The 21,552-nt window shown below is 34.7% G+C and overlaps 1 protein-coding gene across 1 annotated transcript; it reads left to right on the forward strand.

The window, feature by feature from the left end:
• Positions 1-515: 515 nt before the first annotated feature.
• On the forward strand, positions 516-20,503 carry LOC125252427 (lysosome membrane protein 2-like). The gene is given in 14 exon segments (XM_048165727.1): positions 516-958; positions 2,301-2,458; positions 2,903-3,047; positions 3,211-3,399; positions 4,136-4,168; positions 4,170-4,228; positions 4,338-4,457; positions 5,762-5,828; positions 5,830-5,941; positions 6,025-6,143; positions 10,883-10,956; positions 14,169-14,220; positions 15,131-15,283; positions 20,239-20,503. Coding segments are annotated over 14 exon segments (1,443 nt in total). The 5' UTR covers positions 516-835; the 3' UTR covers positions 20,278-20,503.
• Positions 20,504-21,552: the final 1,049 nt, after the last annotated feature.

Below are 21,552 nucleotides of genomic sequence, written 5' to 3' on the forward strand. Positions count from 1 at the left end.
GGTCAATCGAAACTATTTTCATGAGTGAGTGAACATTAGATAGTTCATATTGAGGGAGTAATACTTTATAAAAATGCCTGATTCACGAGTGGGCGGCGGTTCTTTCGTTTCTCGCTAGAAATAGAATTAGCAGGAAGGAAGGTAAACGTTATTAAACGTGTCTCGAAATGGACGTTGTCGCTAGTTGGTCAAAGTTCACTTGTAATATATTTTATGAATTATAAATATATTTTTTTATGTTTCCATTTGCACAAATAGCAAAAGAAAAACTCCACAATAATGTTTTCATAACTTTAAAAAAGATAAAGATGTCATTTTCAGCGTTAACTATTTTTTTGTAATTTGATGCAACGGTAATATAATACTAAGTATAGTGTTATAAATGTACATACATGTTTTTAAAAAAAAATAAAATATAAAAAAACTGCAGGATTTACGATAGTGATGACCGTTAAAACCGGTCTGTGGTCACGTGACACTACCCGGACAGCGGTTGAAGCGTAAATATTATACGTCTTTTTTGTAGCGATTGAAATACCGTGTTTTCTTTTAGATGTCATATAATAATCTTTTGAAGTAATATTTTTAAATGTTTGTACTTTACAGATGACAGATATCTCAAATAAGGCAAAAATCGTCGTGAGGATCGGGTTTATTGAGCCATCGAGCGCACCCTGCAGGATCACACGGACTGTGTCTCATTAGAAACGGCTGTTTTCCGCTCAGTGTGCGTTTCGCTGTCGCTGTGCTGCTGAGTTCCTGACACATGTAAACACTCTCCGTCCGGACCAGCTGCTCTGTCTCTTTGTGCCTCTGTGTCCGAACCGAGCTGATCATGTGGGTCCGGTCCTGCTGTGTTTGGGGTACTGGGTTGATCTGCATTCTGCTGTTAATCGCCGGGATTGCGATGGTTGTGTCGCAAGTCTTTCTGAAGCTCTTAAACAACAGAATAAAGGAGGTCAGTGAGTGTGTGTGTGTGTGTGTGTGTGTGTGTTCATATGTTCATGTGTTTTTCATTCATATCACGTTTTTCATATAGATACTGTGACAAAAATAAACATAGTAGAGATATGTTTTATATAAATAAAACAATATTATATAATATGTTTATATTATAATATAAAATATTATAATATATAAATCAAATATTATTATTATTATTAGTAGTAGTAGTAGTAGTAGTATAATTTTCCCCTCACATGATATTATGAAGATAAATAATAATACAATATAATATTTGATATTATTAAATGTTATTATTAATATTTATTTTATCATATATATATATATATATATATATATATATATATATATATATATATATAATGTATTAAATAATATTATTACATTTATATTATGAAATATAAATATATAAATCCATAGTCTGTGTGTGTGTATCAAACATATTATTATCTAATATATATTGCAATATAATATGTTATACATATATATGGATTATCAACTATATTATTATATATTATGTATTGTAATATAATATGTAATGTTTTGTTATGTTAGTAATATTAGTATTAGGATTATTTTTTCAGAATATTCTTATTATGATTTTCTCCACACATGTTATGAATAAAATCTTATAATATATAAATAATAATTTGTTATAATATCATAGTATATTGTATAATAATATTATATTGTATAAATCAAACATAATATTATGCAATATATATTATAATATAAGATATGATATATTTTATTAGTATTAGTAGTAGTATTATGATATTCTTACATAATATTACAAAATAAAGTAATTTATTATATAATAACATCATAGTATATTGTATAATAATATTACATTATGTAATATATTATTATTATTATTATTATTATTATGTAGTATTATAATTTTCTCCTCACATAATATTACAAAATATAGTAATTTATTATATTATCATTGTATATTGTTTAATAATATTATATTATTAATATATTATTATTATTATTATTATGCAGTATTATGATTTTCTTCTCACATTATATTATTATATCCCAAATTTTTTCTAGCATTATTACTATGAAATTTAATTCTATAATACCATGGTGTCGAATTAATATCATATTCATAAGCCATATGCTTAAGGAAGAGAAATTACATAATACCATGTCCAGAAAATATCTTTTTTTTTTTACACACATTTTTATAAATGTGCACTTTGAATTGTATATTATATATATATAATATTAAGAAATTGTCTCTTGCACTAAAGTAGTTTTATGGGTTTCTCTTCCTAAAATATGAGTAGCTCTGGTCATTTTAACCCACAATTCACTTTCCCTTACAGCAAGTAGTTCTGGAAAATGGAACAGAAGCGTTTTCGGTGTGGCAAAACCCGCCTCCGCCTGTTTACATGCAGTTTTACTTCTTTAATCTGACCAATCCAGAAGAGGTTCTGAACGGAGACAAACCCTCTGTCATAGAGATCGGCCCGTACACGTACAGGTGAGCCATGACATGTGACATACAATAGACTGTCTCTTCTGCTCAGCAATTCTGCATTTATTTGATCAAAAATACAGTAAAAATTGTGAAATATTATTACAATTTAAATATCTGTTTTCTATGTGAATATATAGTAAAGTGTAATTTATTCCTGTGATCAAAGCTGAATTTTCATCATCATTACTCCAGTCTTAAGTGTCACATGATCCTTCAGAATAATATGCTGATTTGCTGCAGTTTCTCCTCCACAAGTTTTATGACACATCAAAAACTGTTCCTAAAAAACAGCGGCACCCATGTATCAACAGCTTCAGGGCTTCAGATCTTAGTATTTATTTATCTGAATCACATGATGTGTTGTTGAAAAGTAGCTCAGTTTCGTGACATTGCTGTTTTCTTTGGTCAATAACAACCAGATCTGAATACTTGAATTTCCTCTTTCAGGGAGTATCGACCAAAAGAGGATGTGAAATTTATGGACAACGGAACCAGAGTTCAGGCTGTCAATCCAAAAACATACGTGTTTGAGCCTGACATGTCACGCGGCTCTGAGGACGACCTCGTTCGGACGGTCAACATCCCCGCTGTGGTGAGATTATGATCTGACATACTAAAACCACAGAGATCTCGTAAAAAAGCATGTCACATTTCACCCCAAAATCAAAATAACAGTAAGAAAATTATACTTTCCATAAAGAAATGGCGTCTGAAATGAGCTGACTCACTGTGTATGTGTGTGTTTTTGACTTCAGACCGTGATGGAGAAATTCAAAGATAGCATCTTCAGTCGCCCCATCTCTGACCTGATGAAATCCCTGAGCGTTGGCGTGTTCAAGACGTTCAGGGTCGGTGACCTGCTGTGGGGTTACGAAGACCCGCTGCTCAAAAAACTCAAAGTCTTTGACCCTTTGCTGGACATCTACTTCGGACTTTTCTACAAGGTTAGAGTCGATCATCACTATTACTATTACTTGAAGTGATCAGACCTCTACCATGAAATTTGAGCATCAGTCAGCAACTGTATATAACTCTATATAATCGGTCATTTTCAAAAAAAAAATACAACTGTATATGCTTTATAAACACAAATTATCGCCTTGAACGTACTTCCATTTTCCGTATTATTCAAAAAGCTTACGCTGTGTGTCCTACGCCTTCCCTATTCTACTTACGGAACGAATCGTGTTCTGCTTAATCGAATTCTACTTAATGACTGATCGTTTCTCTAGATAAGACCCTTATTCCTCGTCTGGTATCGTTTAGCAGCAAATCATCATATCAGAATGATTTCTGAAGGATCATGTGATACTGAAGACTGGAGTAATGATGCTGAAAATTCAGCATTGATCACAGGATATAAATTATATTTTACTATATATTCATATGGAAAAGAGCTGTTTTAAATTGTAATAATATTTCACAATTTTGCTGATTTTATTGTGTTTTTAATTTAATAAATGCAGCCTTGGTGAGCAGAGAACTTTTTTTTTGAAAAACAGTAAAAAATCTCACAGACCCCAAACTTTTGAACACTAGTGTATGTTGTGCATTATGTAGCTATTGAAGTTTCAGTATCAGTCAATGACTGTTATCAATGCAGCTCTACTTGATATTTGCATTTCTGTGTTTAGTTCATCTGTTAACGGTTTCATTCTCATGTCATTGATTATGTTTCAGAAAAACGGCACAGATGACGGTGATTATGTGTTCTTTCACGGGGAAGCAGAATTATCAGGACTTTGCTCGTATAGACGAGTGGAACGGACAGAGGTAAACTCGTTTTATCTCCAGAAGATTCATGAATGGATTTCAAACGAGCTGCAAAATCAGCATGTGCTCAGAGAAGATTGAATTATGGATTATTTGCTCTGTTTGTCAGTTCATTAAACTGGTGGAGTTCAGACGAGTGTAACATGATCAACGGCACCGACGGAGCGTCTTTCCATCCGATCGTCACAAAAACTGAGAAACTTTATATATTCTCCTCTGATCTGTGCAGGTGAGGATTTCGACATTTCTACAGTGAAATACTGTTAGTATTTAGCATTAACATACACTACTGTTCAAATGTTTGGCATCCATAAAGATTTTTTTTTAGAGAAATTAATTTAATTTTATTCAATAAGGACACATTAAATTGATCAGACATAAGACATTTATAATGCTACAAATATTTCTATTTTATATAAATGCTGATCGTTTGAACTCTTTATTCTCAAACACTTTATTCATCAAAGAATTCTGAAAAATAAAATGTATCATGGCTTCCAAAAAAATATGAACTGTTTTCAACATTGATAATAATCATAAATGTTTCTTGAGCAGCAAATCATCATATTAGAATGATTTCTGAAGGATCATGTGACACTGAAGACTGGAGTAATGATGCTGAAAATTCAGCTTTGATCTCAGGAATAAATTACACTTTACAATATATTCACATAGAAAACAGTTATTTAAATTGTAAAAATATTTTATAATTTTTACTGTATTTTTGATTAACTAAATGCAGCCTTGGTGAGCAGAAGAGAAAAAATTAAAAGATCCAACCCCAAAAATTTGAACAGTAGGGTATATGATAATATCATGACTATTAATATGTGATGTATGTCGATATAATCTTAAATGATATATGGTTAATATAATAATATGATGAATATTAATATATGATTATATACGCTTCTTTATTTATTTAATTTAGATTTAATTTGGCTTATTATTAACTTAATAAAAATATTTAATATTCATATTAATTTGCCAAATCTTGAATAAAAATAATTATATTATTGTATTTTTTATTGCAAATTTTCTAGAAGCGATTAATAATAGTTGCTGAGCTGTTTAGAAATGCTCTTATTGATTCAGTATTGATCATATTGGGTCTGAACACTGGCTTATCTGAAAGGTCTTTGCATCAGAAAAGGTTTTTGTGTCACCAAGCATTTTTCCTAAATAAGTGATTTTTACTCTGTCATGTATATAGGTCAAATGTGAGTCGGTCTTCATGTGGTTTGAATCAGAATCAGCTGATCACAAGCACAACTATTCAGCAGTTTACAGAAGTGATTACTAAACATAAAAATGTGTTACATCACAGTAACAGAAACAATCCTTTAGCCGGAACCATGTTAAAGTTTACAGGGTAATTATAGTGACAAACAAAGCCAATAAAAATCTGAGAAGTAGGTCAAACTGAAACACATCTGACTCTTTGATTATTTGACTCAAATGAATTGGAAAACAGTTCTAGTGCAAATGAAATGCGTCTCTTCAGCTGTATCAGTGTGTTTTTTGTGTTGACAGGTCAATTTATGCTCTGTACGAGTCTGACGTGAGCGTTCAAGGGGTTCCTGGTTTCCGTTTTGTTCCACCCGAGCGAGGTTTTCGCTAATCTTACGATTAACCCAGACAACGCAGGCTTCTGTGTGCCGGCCGGTAACTGTCTCGGCTCCGGCCTCCTCAATGCCAGTGTGTGTAAAGAAGGTCAGTGTGAATGTTGTTTGTGACAGAACAGACGCTAGACGGCCCGCTGATGCCTGTGTGTGTGTGTGTGTGTCTCCTCTCAGGTGCGCCCATCATCATGTCCTCACCTCACTTCTACCAGGCAGATGACAAGTTTGTCCAGGATGTTTTCGGGATGAATCCCAAGAAGGAGGAGCACGAGACGGTCATTGACATCAACCCGGTACGTATGTTTAGCCGCCCTGAAAACCTCTGTCACATACAAACCTGCTGCACGCTCACATATGGGAAATAAAAGTGTATGGATGGATGGATGGATGCATATGGATGGATGAAAGATGGATGGGTGGGTGGGTGTATGGATGATGGATGCGTAGATGGATGGATATGGATGGATAGATAGATGATGGATAGATATAGATGGTTGATGGATGGATGGGTCAATGGATGGATGATGGATAAATGATGTATGGATGGATGGATGGATGATAGGTGGGTGTATGAATGATGGATGGGTGGGTTGTTGGATGGATAGATGGATGGATTGATTGATGGATGAATGGATGGATGATAGATGGATTGATTGATGGGTTGGTGGATGAATATGGATGGATGGATGGATGATGGATAAATGATGTATGGATGGATGGATGATAGGTGGGTGGGTTGTAGGATGGATGGATGGATGGATTGATTGGATAAATGGATGGATGGATGGATGGATGGATGGTCGGTGGATTGATAGATTGATTGATGGGTTGGTGGATGAAGATGGATGGATTGGTGGATGATGGATGGATGAATGGATGATAGATGGATGGATGGATGGATGGATGGGTGTATGGATGATGGATGGGTGGGTCGGTCGGTGGATTGATGGATTGATTGATGGGTTGGTGGATGAATATGGATGGATGGATGAATGGATGGAAGGATGGGTGGATGGATGGATGGATTGGATGGATGATGGATAAATGATGGATGGATGATAGATGGATGGATGGATGGATGGATGGATAGATGGATGATGGATAAATGATGTATGGATGGATGGATGACTTGGTGGCAGGTGGGTGGGTTGTTGGATGGATAGATGGATGGATTGATTGGATAAATGGATGGATGGATGGATGGATAGATTGATGGGTTGGTGGATGAATATGGATGGATGGATGAATGGATGGAAGGATGGGTGGATGGATGGATGGATGGATGATGGATAAATGATGTATGTATGGATGGATGGATGATGGGTGGGTGGGTTGTTGGATAGATGGATGGATTGATTGGATAAATGGATGGATGGGTGGTCGGTGGATTGATAGATCGATTGATGGGTTGGTGGATGAAGATGGATGGATTGGTGGATGATGGATAAATGATGTATGGATGGATGGATGATGGGTGGGTGGGTTGTTGGATAGATGGATGGATTGATTGGATAAATGGATGGATGGGTGGTCGGTGGATTGATAGATCGATTGATGGGTTGGTGGATGAAGATGGATGGATTGGTGGATGATGGATAAATGATGTATGGATGGATGGATGATGGAGATGGATGATGGTGGATGGATGTGGATGGATGATGGATGGATGGGTGGATGGATGGATGGATGGATGGATGTGGATGGATGGGTGGATGGATGATTGGATCGGTCGGTCGGTGGGTATGGGTTGGTGGATGAATATGGATGGATGGATGGATGGAAGGATGGGTGGATGGATGGATTGGATGGATGGATGATGGTATGGATGGATGGATGGATGGATAGATAGATGGATGGATGATGATGGATGGATGATAGATGGATGGGTAGATGATGGATGGATGGATGGATGGATGGATGGATGGATGGATGATGGGTGGGTGGGTGGATGGATGGATGGATGGATGGATGGGTGGATGGATGGTGGATGATGGATAAATTTACATTTATCATTTATTCATGGGGCTTTTATGGATGGGTACAACAAGCGAGGATGGATGGATGGATGGATGGATGTACAATGGATAGAGGAAGTGAAAGGAAAGGAATGTTTTTTTTTTTTTTTTTTTTTTTTTTTTTTTAAGATGTTAAGGTCACGAAAGAGATGGGTTTTGGGTGGATGGATGGATCCACCAGCAAGGGACAGGATGGATGGATTTCGTGCCTCTCTGGATGGATGAGGAGGTTTCTGGTGGATGGGTGGGTGGGTGGGTCGGTCGGTCGAATTTGTGGATAGCCAGTGATGAAGAGAGGCGTGATGGGTTGGTGGACGTGCTGCTGCGTTCTGAATATGGATGGATGGATCCAGCCAGAAGAATGGATGGAAGGATGGTTCTGTGGATTTTCCTGTGGATGGATGGATGGATTGGATGTTGATGGATGATGGATAAATGATGTATGATCCCAATAAATGATGTAAATGATGGATGATAGGTAAATGATGTAAACGTGTAAACAATAAATGGTAAACGATGTAAACAATAAATGATGAATGATGATAAATGATGTAGATGGATGATGATTGATTGGATGAATGGATGGATGATAGATGGATGGGTGTATAGATGATGGATGGATGGATGGATGGATGGGTGGGTGGATTGATGATGGCTTGATGGATTGATTGATGGGTTGGTGGATGAAGATGGATGGATGATGGATAAATGATGTATGTATGGATGGATGGATGATAGGTGGGTGGGTTGTTGGATGGATGGATAGATGGATGGATGGATTGGATGAATGGATGGATGGATGGATTGATGGATGAATGGATGGATGATAGATGGATAGGTGTATGGATGATGGATGGATGGGTTGGTGGATGAATATGGATGGATGGATACTGTAAATGATGGATGGATAGATGGGTGGGTGGGTGGGTGATGAAATGGATGGATGGATGGATGGATGGATGGATGGATGGATGAAATTGGAAAAATAATCATTTAAATACACAATCACTTTTCCCAGGTAATATTTCCATTTTCCAGACAATTTTTTATCAGTTCGCTTTAGAACAATGACAGTCTAAAAGTCAATTATTTACTCAGAAATAATTAAATTAGTTGTCTTAACAATATCATACATCATATTTTTCTCAGACACGATTTCTTAACATGAAAATACATAGATGCCTTTATTAGTGTTCATATATCTGCACTGCCATAAGAGGGCGTCAGCGCACCACACTCAGGCTTCAGGCCTCTGTGTTAAAGTACAGACTCTCTTTCATCATTAAACTCACGTTTTGACATGATAGCAGTGCCTCAGATCCAGAGCGAGTGAGTGAATGAGTGAATGAATGTATGAATGAATGAATAACAGTATCTGTGAATTTATGAGTTACTGACAGAACAAACAAACATGTTACTCTTCTGTCTGAGTCACTCACTGATAAACTGATCATGTTTGCATGAGGTTATCTGATTTCCCAGTTAGTCCAGTGGCATCCCACTTCCCGACAGGTAGTTAGTCATTAAACAGGTGGGAGGTTTGGTTGGTTTGTGTGCTGTGGGAGTTTAGTTTTATAAGCGCTCGTGCTGCAGGATTGGGATCGACACGGATCAACAGGATAAAGTTTGCTGTAGGTGTGTTTTATGGTGTTTGTGTAGGTTCACTTGGAACAGATTCAACCCTATATTATCTGGCAGTACCATGGTACAGTAACAGTATCAGAGCTGTGATAAAGAATGTGGTAAACAGCTGTGGTAAAGAATCATTACCATATTTTCTGTTGTTGTATTCGCTCTTCACTTGAGGATAGAGGTTAGGCTCCGGTTTGTGTTAATGCAGGTGCGTGTCATGCAGTGTCATATCAGTACTCATCATGCCTTTTGCACACGGCACACGTGTGATGGTAGCATCTTCCTCCCCAGTGTGGGTGAAATGTTTTTAAGTGGGTCGCAGATGTGTGTCGTGATATGTTCATCATCATGAGATCAAACTGCTGACCATCAGAATCCATACGTTCTTTAAAGCTCCTGATCTTGTGAACGATCCATCAGTTCACGATAACCTAAAGAAAATACGTGTTTGTCTTGATGACCTTGGCTGACTTTTTTTTTTCTCTTGTCATTGTCTAGAGCAGGGATTCCCAAACTTAAATATTTCAATAATTCAACAACATATTCACATGATTATGGTTCTTTGATGTTGGTTAATGTTGGTCAAAACAAACTAAAAAAGATATGAATATATTTTAATATTTTATAAGTATGTTTTTTTTTTTATTAATAATAATAATGATTATTATTATTATTATTATTTATTTTTATTGTACATTGTTGTGATTTAATTAATTTTTAGTGTATTATGATTATTTTGATGGTGTTTAATTTTAAATTATTTATTTGTTTTACTTATACATTTATGATTTAATTCATTTTTAGTAAGCATTTTATTTTGTAAAATATTTTTTATTTTAAAATAATTAGTTTTAATTATGCATTTTCATGATTTAATACATTTTTAAAAGTGTTTTACAATCATTTATTTGTTTTAAACACTTTTTATGATATAATACATTTTTAAAAGTGTTTTATTTTGGTAGTTCTTATTTTAAAATAATCTATTTGTTTTAATAAACACTCTTATGATTTAATTCATTTTAAGTAAGTGTTTTAGTTTAATGGTTTTTATTTAAAATGATTTATTTGTTTTATACATTTTTATGATTTAATACATTTTTAGTTAGTGTTTTATTTTCTATTTTAATTTAAAAATTGAATGTATTTTATTTTGGTTTTATTTTTATTTTAATCTTAAATATTTTTGGATTGTTTTATTTAATGTCTTTTATTTTAAAATAATTTATTCATTTAAATTTTACATTTACAGTCTATTACAATCTGATTACCTCTTCATAAATTCACAAGCCTTGTATTGAATAATGTGAAGGAGTTGTCGAATAGCGATTTATTGGTTGTTTGAGGGAATCTCATGTTGATTTGGTGTGTGTTTGTGTTCTCAGCTCACGGGACTCTTGCTTCGGGGAGCGAAGCGTGTTCAGGTGAACGTCTACCTGCATCAGATCCCAGCGTTCAGGTGAGGACGAGGACAAACAAACCAAATTCAAGTGGTAAACAAATAGAAACTTCTAAGGAAAAGTTACAAAGATAAAATACTTACAGTGACCCGGTTTTATGTTTCATATTCTTTTCCATTGAAGTTTCGGTGAGATGTCATTTGCTGGTGTGTTGAGCATCAGTAGTGTAATACTTAGTTTAGAATATAGTCACTTTAATAGTCAGGCATAGCATTAATTTAATTAATCAAACGTAAGACGGCATAAAAAATAAATAAATAAAGATGTACCTCATTATTAGTCCTCAGCTAAATTCAATTCGACCATCAGTTTTCACACTTTTATGTGAAAAAAAGCTTCAAAAATTAAGTATTTATTGTGCACTTTAGTTAGATTAAATAAAATGTGTGTTTTCACAAGTGTGCCGAAATCATTGATCTTGCGCTGCACTGACTGACAGCTGCTGTGATTATAAAGAGAGCGCGGCGCTCGCTTTCTGTGTCATTCATTCACAAGAAAAGTTATTGTTTTTCATGAGATTTGAGTATTTCATACTTCACATTGACCAAATGTTTTTTAAACCTAGTTATTTTATAATGTTTAATATTTAATCAAAAACGAAGTGAAAAACGATTAGAGGAAATGGCTGATATATGCGCAAATAAATGCTACTTTGCCGCCACCTGCTGGTTAAAGTGGTAATTATTGGCTTTTTTAATTTTAAATAAGTGTTTTCTATCAAATGTTGAATTTCCTACATTTTGAAACGTTCGGGTTTACAATGAGGACATTCTCAGAAGGATGAACAAGTAATGTTTGTGGTCATCACATTAAAAATAATATCTGAAGTGCTGGGGGAAAAAAATGCGTTAAACGGCCCCAATAGCTGTAATAAAACTGTTTTTGAGTGTAAAATGCTGTTAAATGGGGTGTCTCCAAAAATAAATATTAGATTCTGAACTGCCTGAAATGAATCAGTATTTCCAGTCTCACCTTCTGCTGAATCTATGTATGTTTGTAACTAATTTGCATAATGGCCGCCTATGGTCTTCATTGGCTGAACAGCATCTCTTTGCCCCGCCCTCAATAACTGTAGTTGTATCTGAGACTGGAAGAGTTTGGCTGGTGTTGTTCATGTCGAGAAGACGCTGTTTTCCACTTCGATGAGATTGATCCGGTAAAACCGATGCCATCGTTACTGTTCATATCACTGTGAATCAAGAGCTGAGATTCAGATATGATAATGAGCATTTGGTTTCTGACCAATCACAACAGACTGAGTCGTCTGGCCAATCAGAGCAGAGCAGCTCTCAGAAAGGCGGGGTTTAGAGAGACCGAATCTTCGAACAAATTGTTTCAGACTCTCTGAGAAATGAGCTGATGTGTGATGGACATTATGAGAAAATTAAAGCATTTTTTTGACCTCTGATGTATGAAACTTCTTTAACATAGCATAAAAGGGCTCTTTAATTTGATTGACACACTTTTGCTGTTTCCAATCAAATGCAACATGTTTGATCAATGTAAAACTGAGCTCAGAGGGAATTTTTTAGCTCCAGAACTACTTTTGATTGATTGAGTAATGCATGTTTGTAGGGTTACATGAGCTCCAGTAAACCTCATACATTACATAAGCCTCTCATGAACCCTGACCTGAAGTAGGTCACTCCAGCTGTAATGATTGACAGCTGCTCGTTAAAGCCGATCAGAGTTATTTTAGGACATGAATAGTGTTACAGAGCGAGCGGATCACTTTCAGAGTCTGTTTGGGGGTCCGATGACGTGACCGAAGAAAGATTTCCCACTCTCCCGACAGCTTGTTGGCGTGGTTTTGAAATGCGATATATCTGAGAGCCTAGCAGATAAATCGTCCTCATGAGCGTGTGAACGGAAAACATCTCTGCTCGTCTATAATTATCAGCCTGACACGTGGACATGAACTGACTTCCCGCTGTCCCGCCGATCTGATAAAGTTCATCTCAGAGGGCTTTCTTGGAGGGAGCCTTGTTTCCATCCGCCTGTTTTTATATGTATTTTGGGATAAAAAATGGTGGATGGAAATGTCAAGATGTGCAGAAAAAACTTGAGGCGGATCTTTTTTTATCTGATAAGAATACACTCACATAAACTACGATGTACTGAATAAATCTCTCAAAAACTCACGTGACTTTGCCTTATCAGAGGATGTGATTGGATAACTGGACTAACCAGCAGACCAATCGCATCGCAGCATCTCAGATGTTGTTTTGGTGGTTCTGAAATGTCATCAGAATGATTTGGTTTAATTCCCTCCCGAGGCGTTTCACACGATTGTGTTCACAACTTACGTTTTTATTACTGATATTTTGCACCAATTTCGCAGGAAGTGATGATTTTGTTCTCTTGAACACATGGGATGGCTGCTTTATTCACAAATGTTTTATGTGATATTCCAATTTCGCTCACAAGTTAAAGTCACAACTTTTAATGGAAACATTGCTGGTGTTCATTAATATTTTGAATTAACTTTTATATCTTATATCTAGGTTTAATTGATTTTGATGGATTTTATTTTGTAAAATTGTTTTATACATTTTTATGATTTGATTAATATTTAGTGTTTAATTTTGGTGGATTTTATTTAAAAAAATAATATTTATTTTATTTTGCACTTTTATGATTTAATTAATTTTTATAAGTGTCTTATTTTGATGTTTTTTATTTTTAAATGATTTTTTATTTTTATAAATTTTTACATTTTTTATGATTTAATTAATTTTAGTAAGTGTTTTATTTTGATGTTTTTTATTTAATTTTTTTTTTACATATCATTTAATTTCAATGAGTTTTATTTTGATGGCTTTTATTTTAAAATTATTTATTTTAATTTTACATTTACAGTCTTTTTCAATCTAATTCAACTCACAAACCTAGTATTGAATAAAGTTAACGAGTTGTCAAATTTATTTCATTTAATTTATTTCAGTTTTAGTTTTTATTTATTTCCAGTTATTGATTTTGCCGCTTATTTCATTTTCTAATTTTCATTTAGTTTAAGTTTTTTCAACTAATATTTATATTTTATTTTATTTCATCTTTATTTCAGATGACAGAAATGTTTTCAATAGGTTTAGTGAACGATAGTAACGCTGACATGTGTCTGTCATGCATCTCAGATCTCTATATTAATGTGTCTAAACATCTTCACACACTCTTAATTACCAAAATCATATGTTCTTCATTTGGTTTGCAGTGAAACTGGGAAAATCCGGACGCTGGTGTTTCCAGTGATGTACCTTAATGAGGTAAAGTTTTACAAAATCACCATCAATATCTTTCCACAAGACTTTTTTAGGATGTTGAGGTTGTTTACATGTTAAATCCGATTTTTCGACTTGAGGATCTGAGTCCGTCCCGCTGGATGATTTTAACACTCCAGACGGATTATCAAGCACTTCAGAGCTTCAGAAGAAGAACTCTTCCTGGATGCTTATCTCAGTTTATCTGTGCTTTGAACTCTTGTTTGTGCATCAAAACTGAAGCTGGAAGAATCGGCTTCAGTTCCCAGGAGAACCGGGCGCTCAGGCCAGACATTTAGAGATGTTTTCCTCACTGTTGCTTTGTTGAGATGCAAAATTAGGACAAGGTGAAAGGTGTGATGGACAGAACGTCCAGACATGATGCAAAATATTTACTTAATATTTACTTTTGAATGACACAAGCCATGGAAGAGTAAAGGAGACACAGAGATTCAAGGTTGCATCAGTTTGATTTGATTGACCAACTTGACTCATTACTTAAACTCACATGAGTTTAAAATGAAAGATATAAACCATTTTGTCTGTTTTATATACAATATAATATAACATATTATGACTCTCCTGCTTCTCCTTCCACACCGATAAAAGGAAACACGATATTGTGCATTTGATGGCATTTCTTTAAGCGCTTAACTTTTCCTAATTTTGACGGCAAAATGTGATCGAAATTAAATCTACATAATTATTGCGGTTACGTCAAATGTTCAGATGTTTAATCAGAAATCGCAACAGGCCTAAACTCAATACTGTCGATGGAGATATGAACTTATTGAAGTTATTTTTGAGTTTTAATGAGCTCATATATCAGACAGGATGTAGCGCAGAGCAACAAAGCAGGAAATATGAAAGTGTCTGTCTCTTCTTATCTACTAAACGCTGTCATCCTGTTTTCCAGAGCGTGGTTATTGATGAGGAATCTGCCAAGAAGCTGCAAGTGGTGGTTACTGAGGCTAACGTGATCGTCAACATCCCCTTCATAGTGATCAGTGTAGGCATCTTACTGGGCGTGATCTTCATCGTGCTCGTGTGCCGACAGCAGGTGCCAGAGGTGAGGCGCTCGCATTACTGATACATCTGTGGTGTCACTTCCTGTGTTGTCATTGTTTACTAACACTGTCATTGAAATAAAGCTGCAATAAAATAAATAAATAAATATTGGAGTAGGTTTTACAAGAAAATCTTTGTAACTGTTTTTGAAACTTACTAGCAATTTTTGAGTGAAAAGTCTGAGTGTTTCTATGCCAAATTATTTTTAGTGTAACTGAAATAAGTTGCAATACTAAAATTATTACCTGAAATAAGCTGTGTATGGAACAGCTTCTGTGCTCCAATTGGTCAATGTCACAAATTGTGGAGGGCCGGAAAAAAAAAAAACATTCTAGTCCATTATGACACTATATGAGATTAAACAATCAATTCTCGCCCATTGTTGTTTACAAATCACTATGACAGGGTTTGTAGGTGAATTTAAAGGATTAGTTCACTTCAGAATTCAAATTTCCTGATAATTTACTCACCCCCATGTCATCCAAGATGTTCATGTCTTTCTTTCTTCAGTCGAAAAAAAGAGTTTATGATTTTAAGATACGTTAAGATTTTTGAGGAAAACATTCCAGGATTTTTCTCCATATACATGGGTTTCATGTGACGTCACTGTATCCTATCGCCGCCATATTTGTGACCGGTCACAGCTGCGCGTCCTGTTAACCCTTTAACTGCCCCACCAAGAAAAAAGCATTTGAAAAATTTTTTGTTTGCATTTTTTATCTCATTATGTCACTAGTTATCACACTCACTGTATTTTTTTTCACTACATCCCATAATTTTTAAAATATCGGCCTCTACCAAATGGTTGAGATGGCACTTAAAGGTAAAATAAAAAAATTCATACACATACTATGAAATTCAGAAAATATGAACTATAATACTAATTTATTTAAAACATAATCAAAATAAAATAGTTTTATATATTGAATCTTGTTTATTTATTGAAATATTCTATAAAATATTTCAGATTTTCATTTTATGACAGAAAATTACATGTTTTCTTGTTTTTTTTAACAATAAACAAAAATAAATAACATAAATAACTAAAAGTAACAAAACTAAAGACATTACATTCTTTCTGCATTCAAAAACTAAAAAACAAAATAGCAAAAGATAGTAATATAATGGCATTTTAGGCTTTTATGATTCAAGAAACGCCATCAAGTATGGTAGTGCAACAGGATTTTTCTTTTTTTTTTTTAGACATATGAACATTTCTCTTCTCAGACAGGGTGATAATTTGGATCCTCTATTGGGTCATCATCATCACTGAGCTCAGCATCAGAATCTAGGGGGTTTTCTGGGGCAAGGGCCTGAAGAGTGCACCTTCTTGTACCATAGAAACTGTTGACATCCATCTAGTAACTGTAAAAAAAGCAACAACAAACAAATAAATAACAATCTCTTACAATTTTAGTAATGTTAGTTCACCAGCATATCATTTAAGAAGTAATTGCCTCTGATAATTATGATTTCCACACATTAATTCAATGAATTCATTATATTTACATCAAAAAATATGCAAAAGTGACAAAAAAATACATATTTAAGAAATTATGTCAGCATATTCATGAAGAAATAACAATAGCTGTCATATTCATAGCTAATAATGATCAGAAGTTTATATTTCTCAGCAAATAGTCCATTCTGACTGCAGAAATGGATGATCTGAAAACATTACCTTAGCTTTTCTGCATTTACCTTTAAGTGACAAATCAACCGTTTGGTTGAGCATGTTTTTGAAAAATTATTTGAAACATACTAAAGTGTTTTAATGACACCAAGTAACATAATATTGTAAAGTTAGGGCTCTTACAGTGTAATATGTCAAAAAAAATTTGCTTACCTTGCAAATTTTCACCAAGAACAGTTCACATGGCAGGAGTGATTTCTTTGTTTCTGACATCCATGTTTGAGGAAGTGTTGTGACAAGTGCTGTTGATTGACACTCTGACATCTAGTGGATTTTTTTGGCATAACATACTTCAACCAGATGGTAGAGATGGCTCAATCAGCTTGAGTTAAGTTAGGTACTCCTCTCAGTGAAATATAGTGACTCAAAATGTGCTCAACCATTTGGTCGAGCGGGCAGTTAAGTCTATGGTGACAGCAGCTACAACTACCAGAGGAAGGCCAACGAAACGCTCTCAGAAGGTTCACAACAAGTTTATAATATATCTTGGATATGTGGCGCTGTTAGCCGTTTCAACAGTCGTCAGAACTACAAATTTATTTGATCCCAAAGGAGTTAGATCGGCAGAATTATTGGCTTCATTCAGAAGGGACCACACCACTGGCAGCCAAACAGCAATGCACAACATTAATAACTGCTGGGACTGTTTTCTTCTTATACATGATATTATAATCGTATATACTTGTAAAATAACGTTGTGAATTATTTGGGCTTATTTGCTGTGTTTCGGAGTTTCACTGACGTTACTTCAAGTTCATCTGTGCGTGATTTTGTGCAAATACTAGTTGTAATATTTTTATTTTGTATTAATATCTGGATTATTTTATATAGGATGTGTTCCGTTGAGTTAATTAACTTTCACTTTATGGGTTTTTTATTCTCTTCAGCTTCAGTGTGCGCAGCTCAAACAGCAGTGATTAAGTCATTAAAATGTTTAACGTTACTACACAGTAATATTAAAACTTTAATATTTCTTTTAGAAAATTAATGCATTATTTTTAATAACTAGCTCTTATATTGTTCTAGTATTATTTTCATCAACACATAGTTTGATTAATAATAAGGATCATGAACAATAACAGATTTTTTTCCTCAAATCATCTCATTTTGATAACAGTATTATTTGAGCTGCGCGCGCTGAATGAACACCCGTAAACTGAAGCGCTTTGCTAGAAGGTTAATTAACTCAACGGGACACATCCTATATAGGGTAATTCATATATATTTATACAAGATATACATAAAATTACAACTTATATTTGCACAAAATCATGCACGCATGTACTTGAACTAAGTAATGTAGTCAGCTGGTGTCGTGAATTTGTTCATCCTGTAACAAAACGCCGAAACACAGCAACTAGAATTCACAATATTTTCAAATAAATCAAATAAATTTGTAGTTCTGACGACTGTTAACGGCTAACAGCACCACATATCCCAGATATATTGTAAACTTGTTGTGAACCTTCTGAGAGCATTTTGTTGGCCTTCCTCTGGTAGTTGTAGCTGCTGTCACTATAGACTTAAACAGGGCGCGCAGCTGTGACCGGTCACAAATATGGCGGCGGGCATAGCGGAAGTGACGTCTTTGAAACCCATGTATAGTGGACTTCACTGGGGTTCAACGGGTTGAAGGTCCAAATGTCAGTTTCAGTGCAGCTTCAAAGAGCTCTACATGATCCCAGATGAGGAATAAGAGTCTAATCTAGAGAAACCATCGGCCATTTTCTAAAAAAAATAAAAATTATATACTTTTTAACCACAAATGCTCGTCTTGCACTGCTCTGCAATCCGCCACGCATTACGTAATCACGTTTGAAAGGTCACGTGTGATGTAGGTGGAAGTACCGCGGTAGGGCGAAAAACTCCATCTCATTTTCTGAAACCCCATTGAAGTCCACTATATGGAGAAAAAAATCCTGGAACATTTTCATCAAAAACCTTCATTTCTTTTCGACTGAAGAAAGAAAGACATGAACATCTTGGATGACATGGAGGTGAGTAAATTATCAAGAAATTTTAATTCAGAAGTGAACTAATCCTTTAAGTCCCGGGAAACCCTTGAAAACAGCCATATTTATGAAAAGGTACTTAAAGTGTTTGAATTATTGAAAGACAATGTATGAAATTAGTGTTTAATTTTTATAGCAATCATTTCACGCTAAATTAACACTGCTGCCCGTCCGATATGTCTGAGCCATTTCGCATGGTTATGACTGTGATATTGTTCATTTATTTCCAAGTATATGATACAGCTTTCATTTTTCAGGTCAATCATATATTAATGGGAAAAAAAAAAAACATTTGAGGAAAGCGATATCTTTGTCATAGTATCCTTTCCCATGACTGACAGCACTGGTCAATGGATTGATCTGTATGAAGCGAAGCGTCAGATTTAGATTCACTCTTTGCTTGTTGGCTACACCTTATAAGGTGTTGTTCAGAGTTAAAATAACTTCCTTGTTTACAACCTTGCAGAATGAATCAGCGTTTTTTTAATGAATGGTCTACTAACTCTTAAAGTCAGTCTCTTACTAGCATAACTATGTAACCTGCTCTGAAGTCGTTGATAAACCCCAGAAACCTTTCTCAATACCAAGTATGCAAACATTACGATACAAAATATTATTTTTTACCTTATATCTGTAATTTGAGTAAAAAAAAAAAAAAAATATTTTTAGTGCAAACAAGTCATTGCAATATCATTTGCAATTAGTTGCAATGAAATGCTTTTCATTTTACAAATGGAATTTTCTTCTGTTATTACATCTTTTAATAAGAATCAAAGAAGTTTATGCCTTCTTTCTATTTGCTCTTCTATGCACTGAAAATTCTAGGGCTTGATTAATGTTCCAATACTTGAAGTTGCAGATATGTGCTGCACTTTATTTGTGCCATTATTTTTTATTTATTTTATTTTTTTTTTAGAATTTAAAAGATAATAAAGACAAGTTTGATAAGTTAGATCTCTGATTGTAGTCTGTGAAAACCCAAAAAGTAGTGCTTGAAAAGTACTTGAAATTAAATTTTACAGTACCTAACAAACAGATTGTGCCAAAATCAGGCTGATATCGTGTAGTGTGAACCCGGCATAACAGTGTGATATTCTAATAAGCACAAAAAATACACAAATACTGGGTAAAATTGTCCAGTTTTAATTAGATCCATCCATTGCCTTATTGCAATGCATTCTGGAATTGCATTTCTCCATAAAGACAACATACACTGCCTTTGCAGTATATTAAAGCCTTTGTGTTTTTCAGAGCACTGTGGATGAGCGGCAGCCCCTGATTTCATCGTAAACTCACCATAAACTGGAGGACATCATGATGAACTAACATTCGTTTAGACTTCGAGGTTGATTTAATTTTCACACGGCGAGAGTCAAAGGTTGAAGGAGCAGAGATTGATGCATCAGACGACTCAAAGTGCAAAGTTTGCCTCAGGTCAGCCTGGCTGTTGGATCCATCGCCCAGGACGTGTTTTTAATGCCATTTAAAGCTTTTAGTGACTGAGTGTCATGGAACCCCCCAAAAAAAGTGCAGGTGCCTCAAAATTAGCGAATGAGTTTTATGTTATAAAAAAAAAAGAGAAAACACTACTGAAGTGACAGCAGATGTGATGCAACACATTACACATCACAGGTCGAGATATTGTACACATCACCACCGACATCAGCTGTATTATTAATATACTTATGCAATTCTTTAACGACAGCCATGAGCTCATCTGGCAAATAAACTGACAGTGATGCCAATTTCAGTACTAATGTAAGGTATAGTCTGTGGATTTACAGTCAATAACGTTCAGGATCATTATGTGTTTCAAAATTCTGTTCCTGACCAAATTACCACTATTTTTGATTTGAAGCAGTGATGTATTTGCACTAAGTTTGTCTCCTCTTCTGCCATATTAAGTGATTTTCTTTGATGCAAACCACGATTTTGATGTTTTTTAGACTCAATTATTAACCTGTATATACAATAAACTGGTACAGTGAGAGACTTTGCCACTAAAGGTATGAGCTTGATCACTGATTTGAACTCTAAAATAACCTTCATTTTGTTTTCAGTGTAAAGAGTTTCATAGCTTCAGTATTACTACAGCGTTGAGAAGGTTCAGCTTGAACTCAGTAACCGTCTCAATATGTTCAATATTCATTTAATTCATGCACTGATCAGTCAGAGATGCCTTGTTTTTATCTGATGTTTATTAAACCTCATGTCCAGCATGGTTCATTTTCTCTTTTATTTTTGTAGTGCATAATGTTCAGGTGTTTGGTGGCTGGAGGTTATGGTGTATTTTAGGTTTGAAAAGGGATGAGGGTGACTAGTTGTTTCTTTCTGGTGAAGTTAACAATATTACAACATAATACCTGAAACCGTGGTCTGATTTCAGTTTCACTTCAACCGTAAACGTGCAACAGTGACTGTCGTTTACTGGGAGAACTTTTCCCTGGGTGGAAATATTAATTAAAGCTCATAGTAATTATATATTGTGAAATGTGCTTATGAATAAAGAGCAAGTGATGAAGACAACAACACCTGTTTTAGGTTTAAAAAAGGAATGTTAATGAT

The sequence above is a fragment of the Megalobrama amblycephala genome, linkage group LG18, assembly GCF_018812025.1.
Source record: "Megalobrama amblycephala isolate DHTTF-2021 linkage group LG18, ASM1881202v1, whole genome shotgun sequence".
Lineage (NCBI taxonomy): Eukaryota > Metazoa > Chordata > Actinopteri > Cypriniformes > Xenocyprididae > Megalobrama > Megalobrama amblycephala.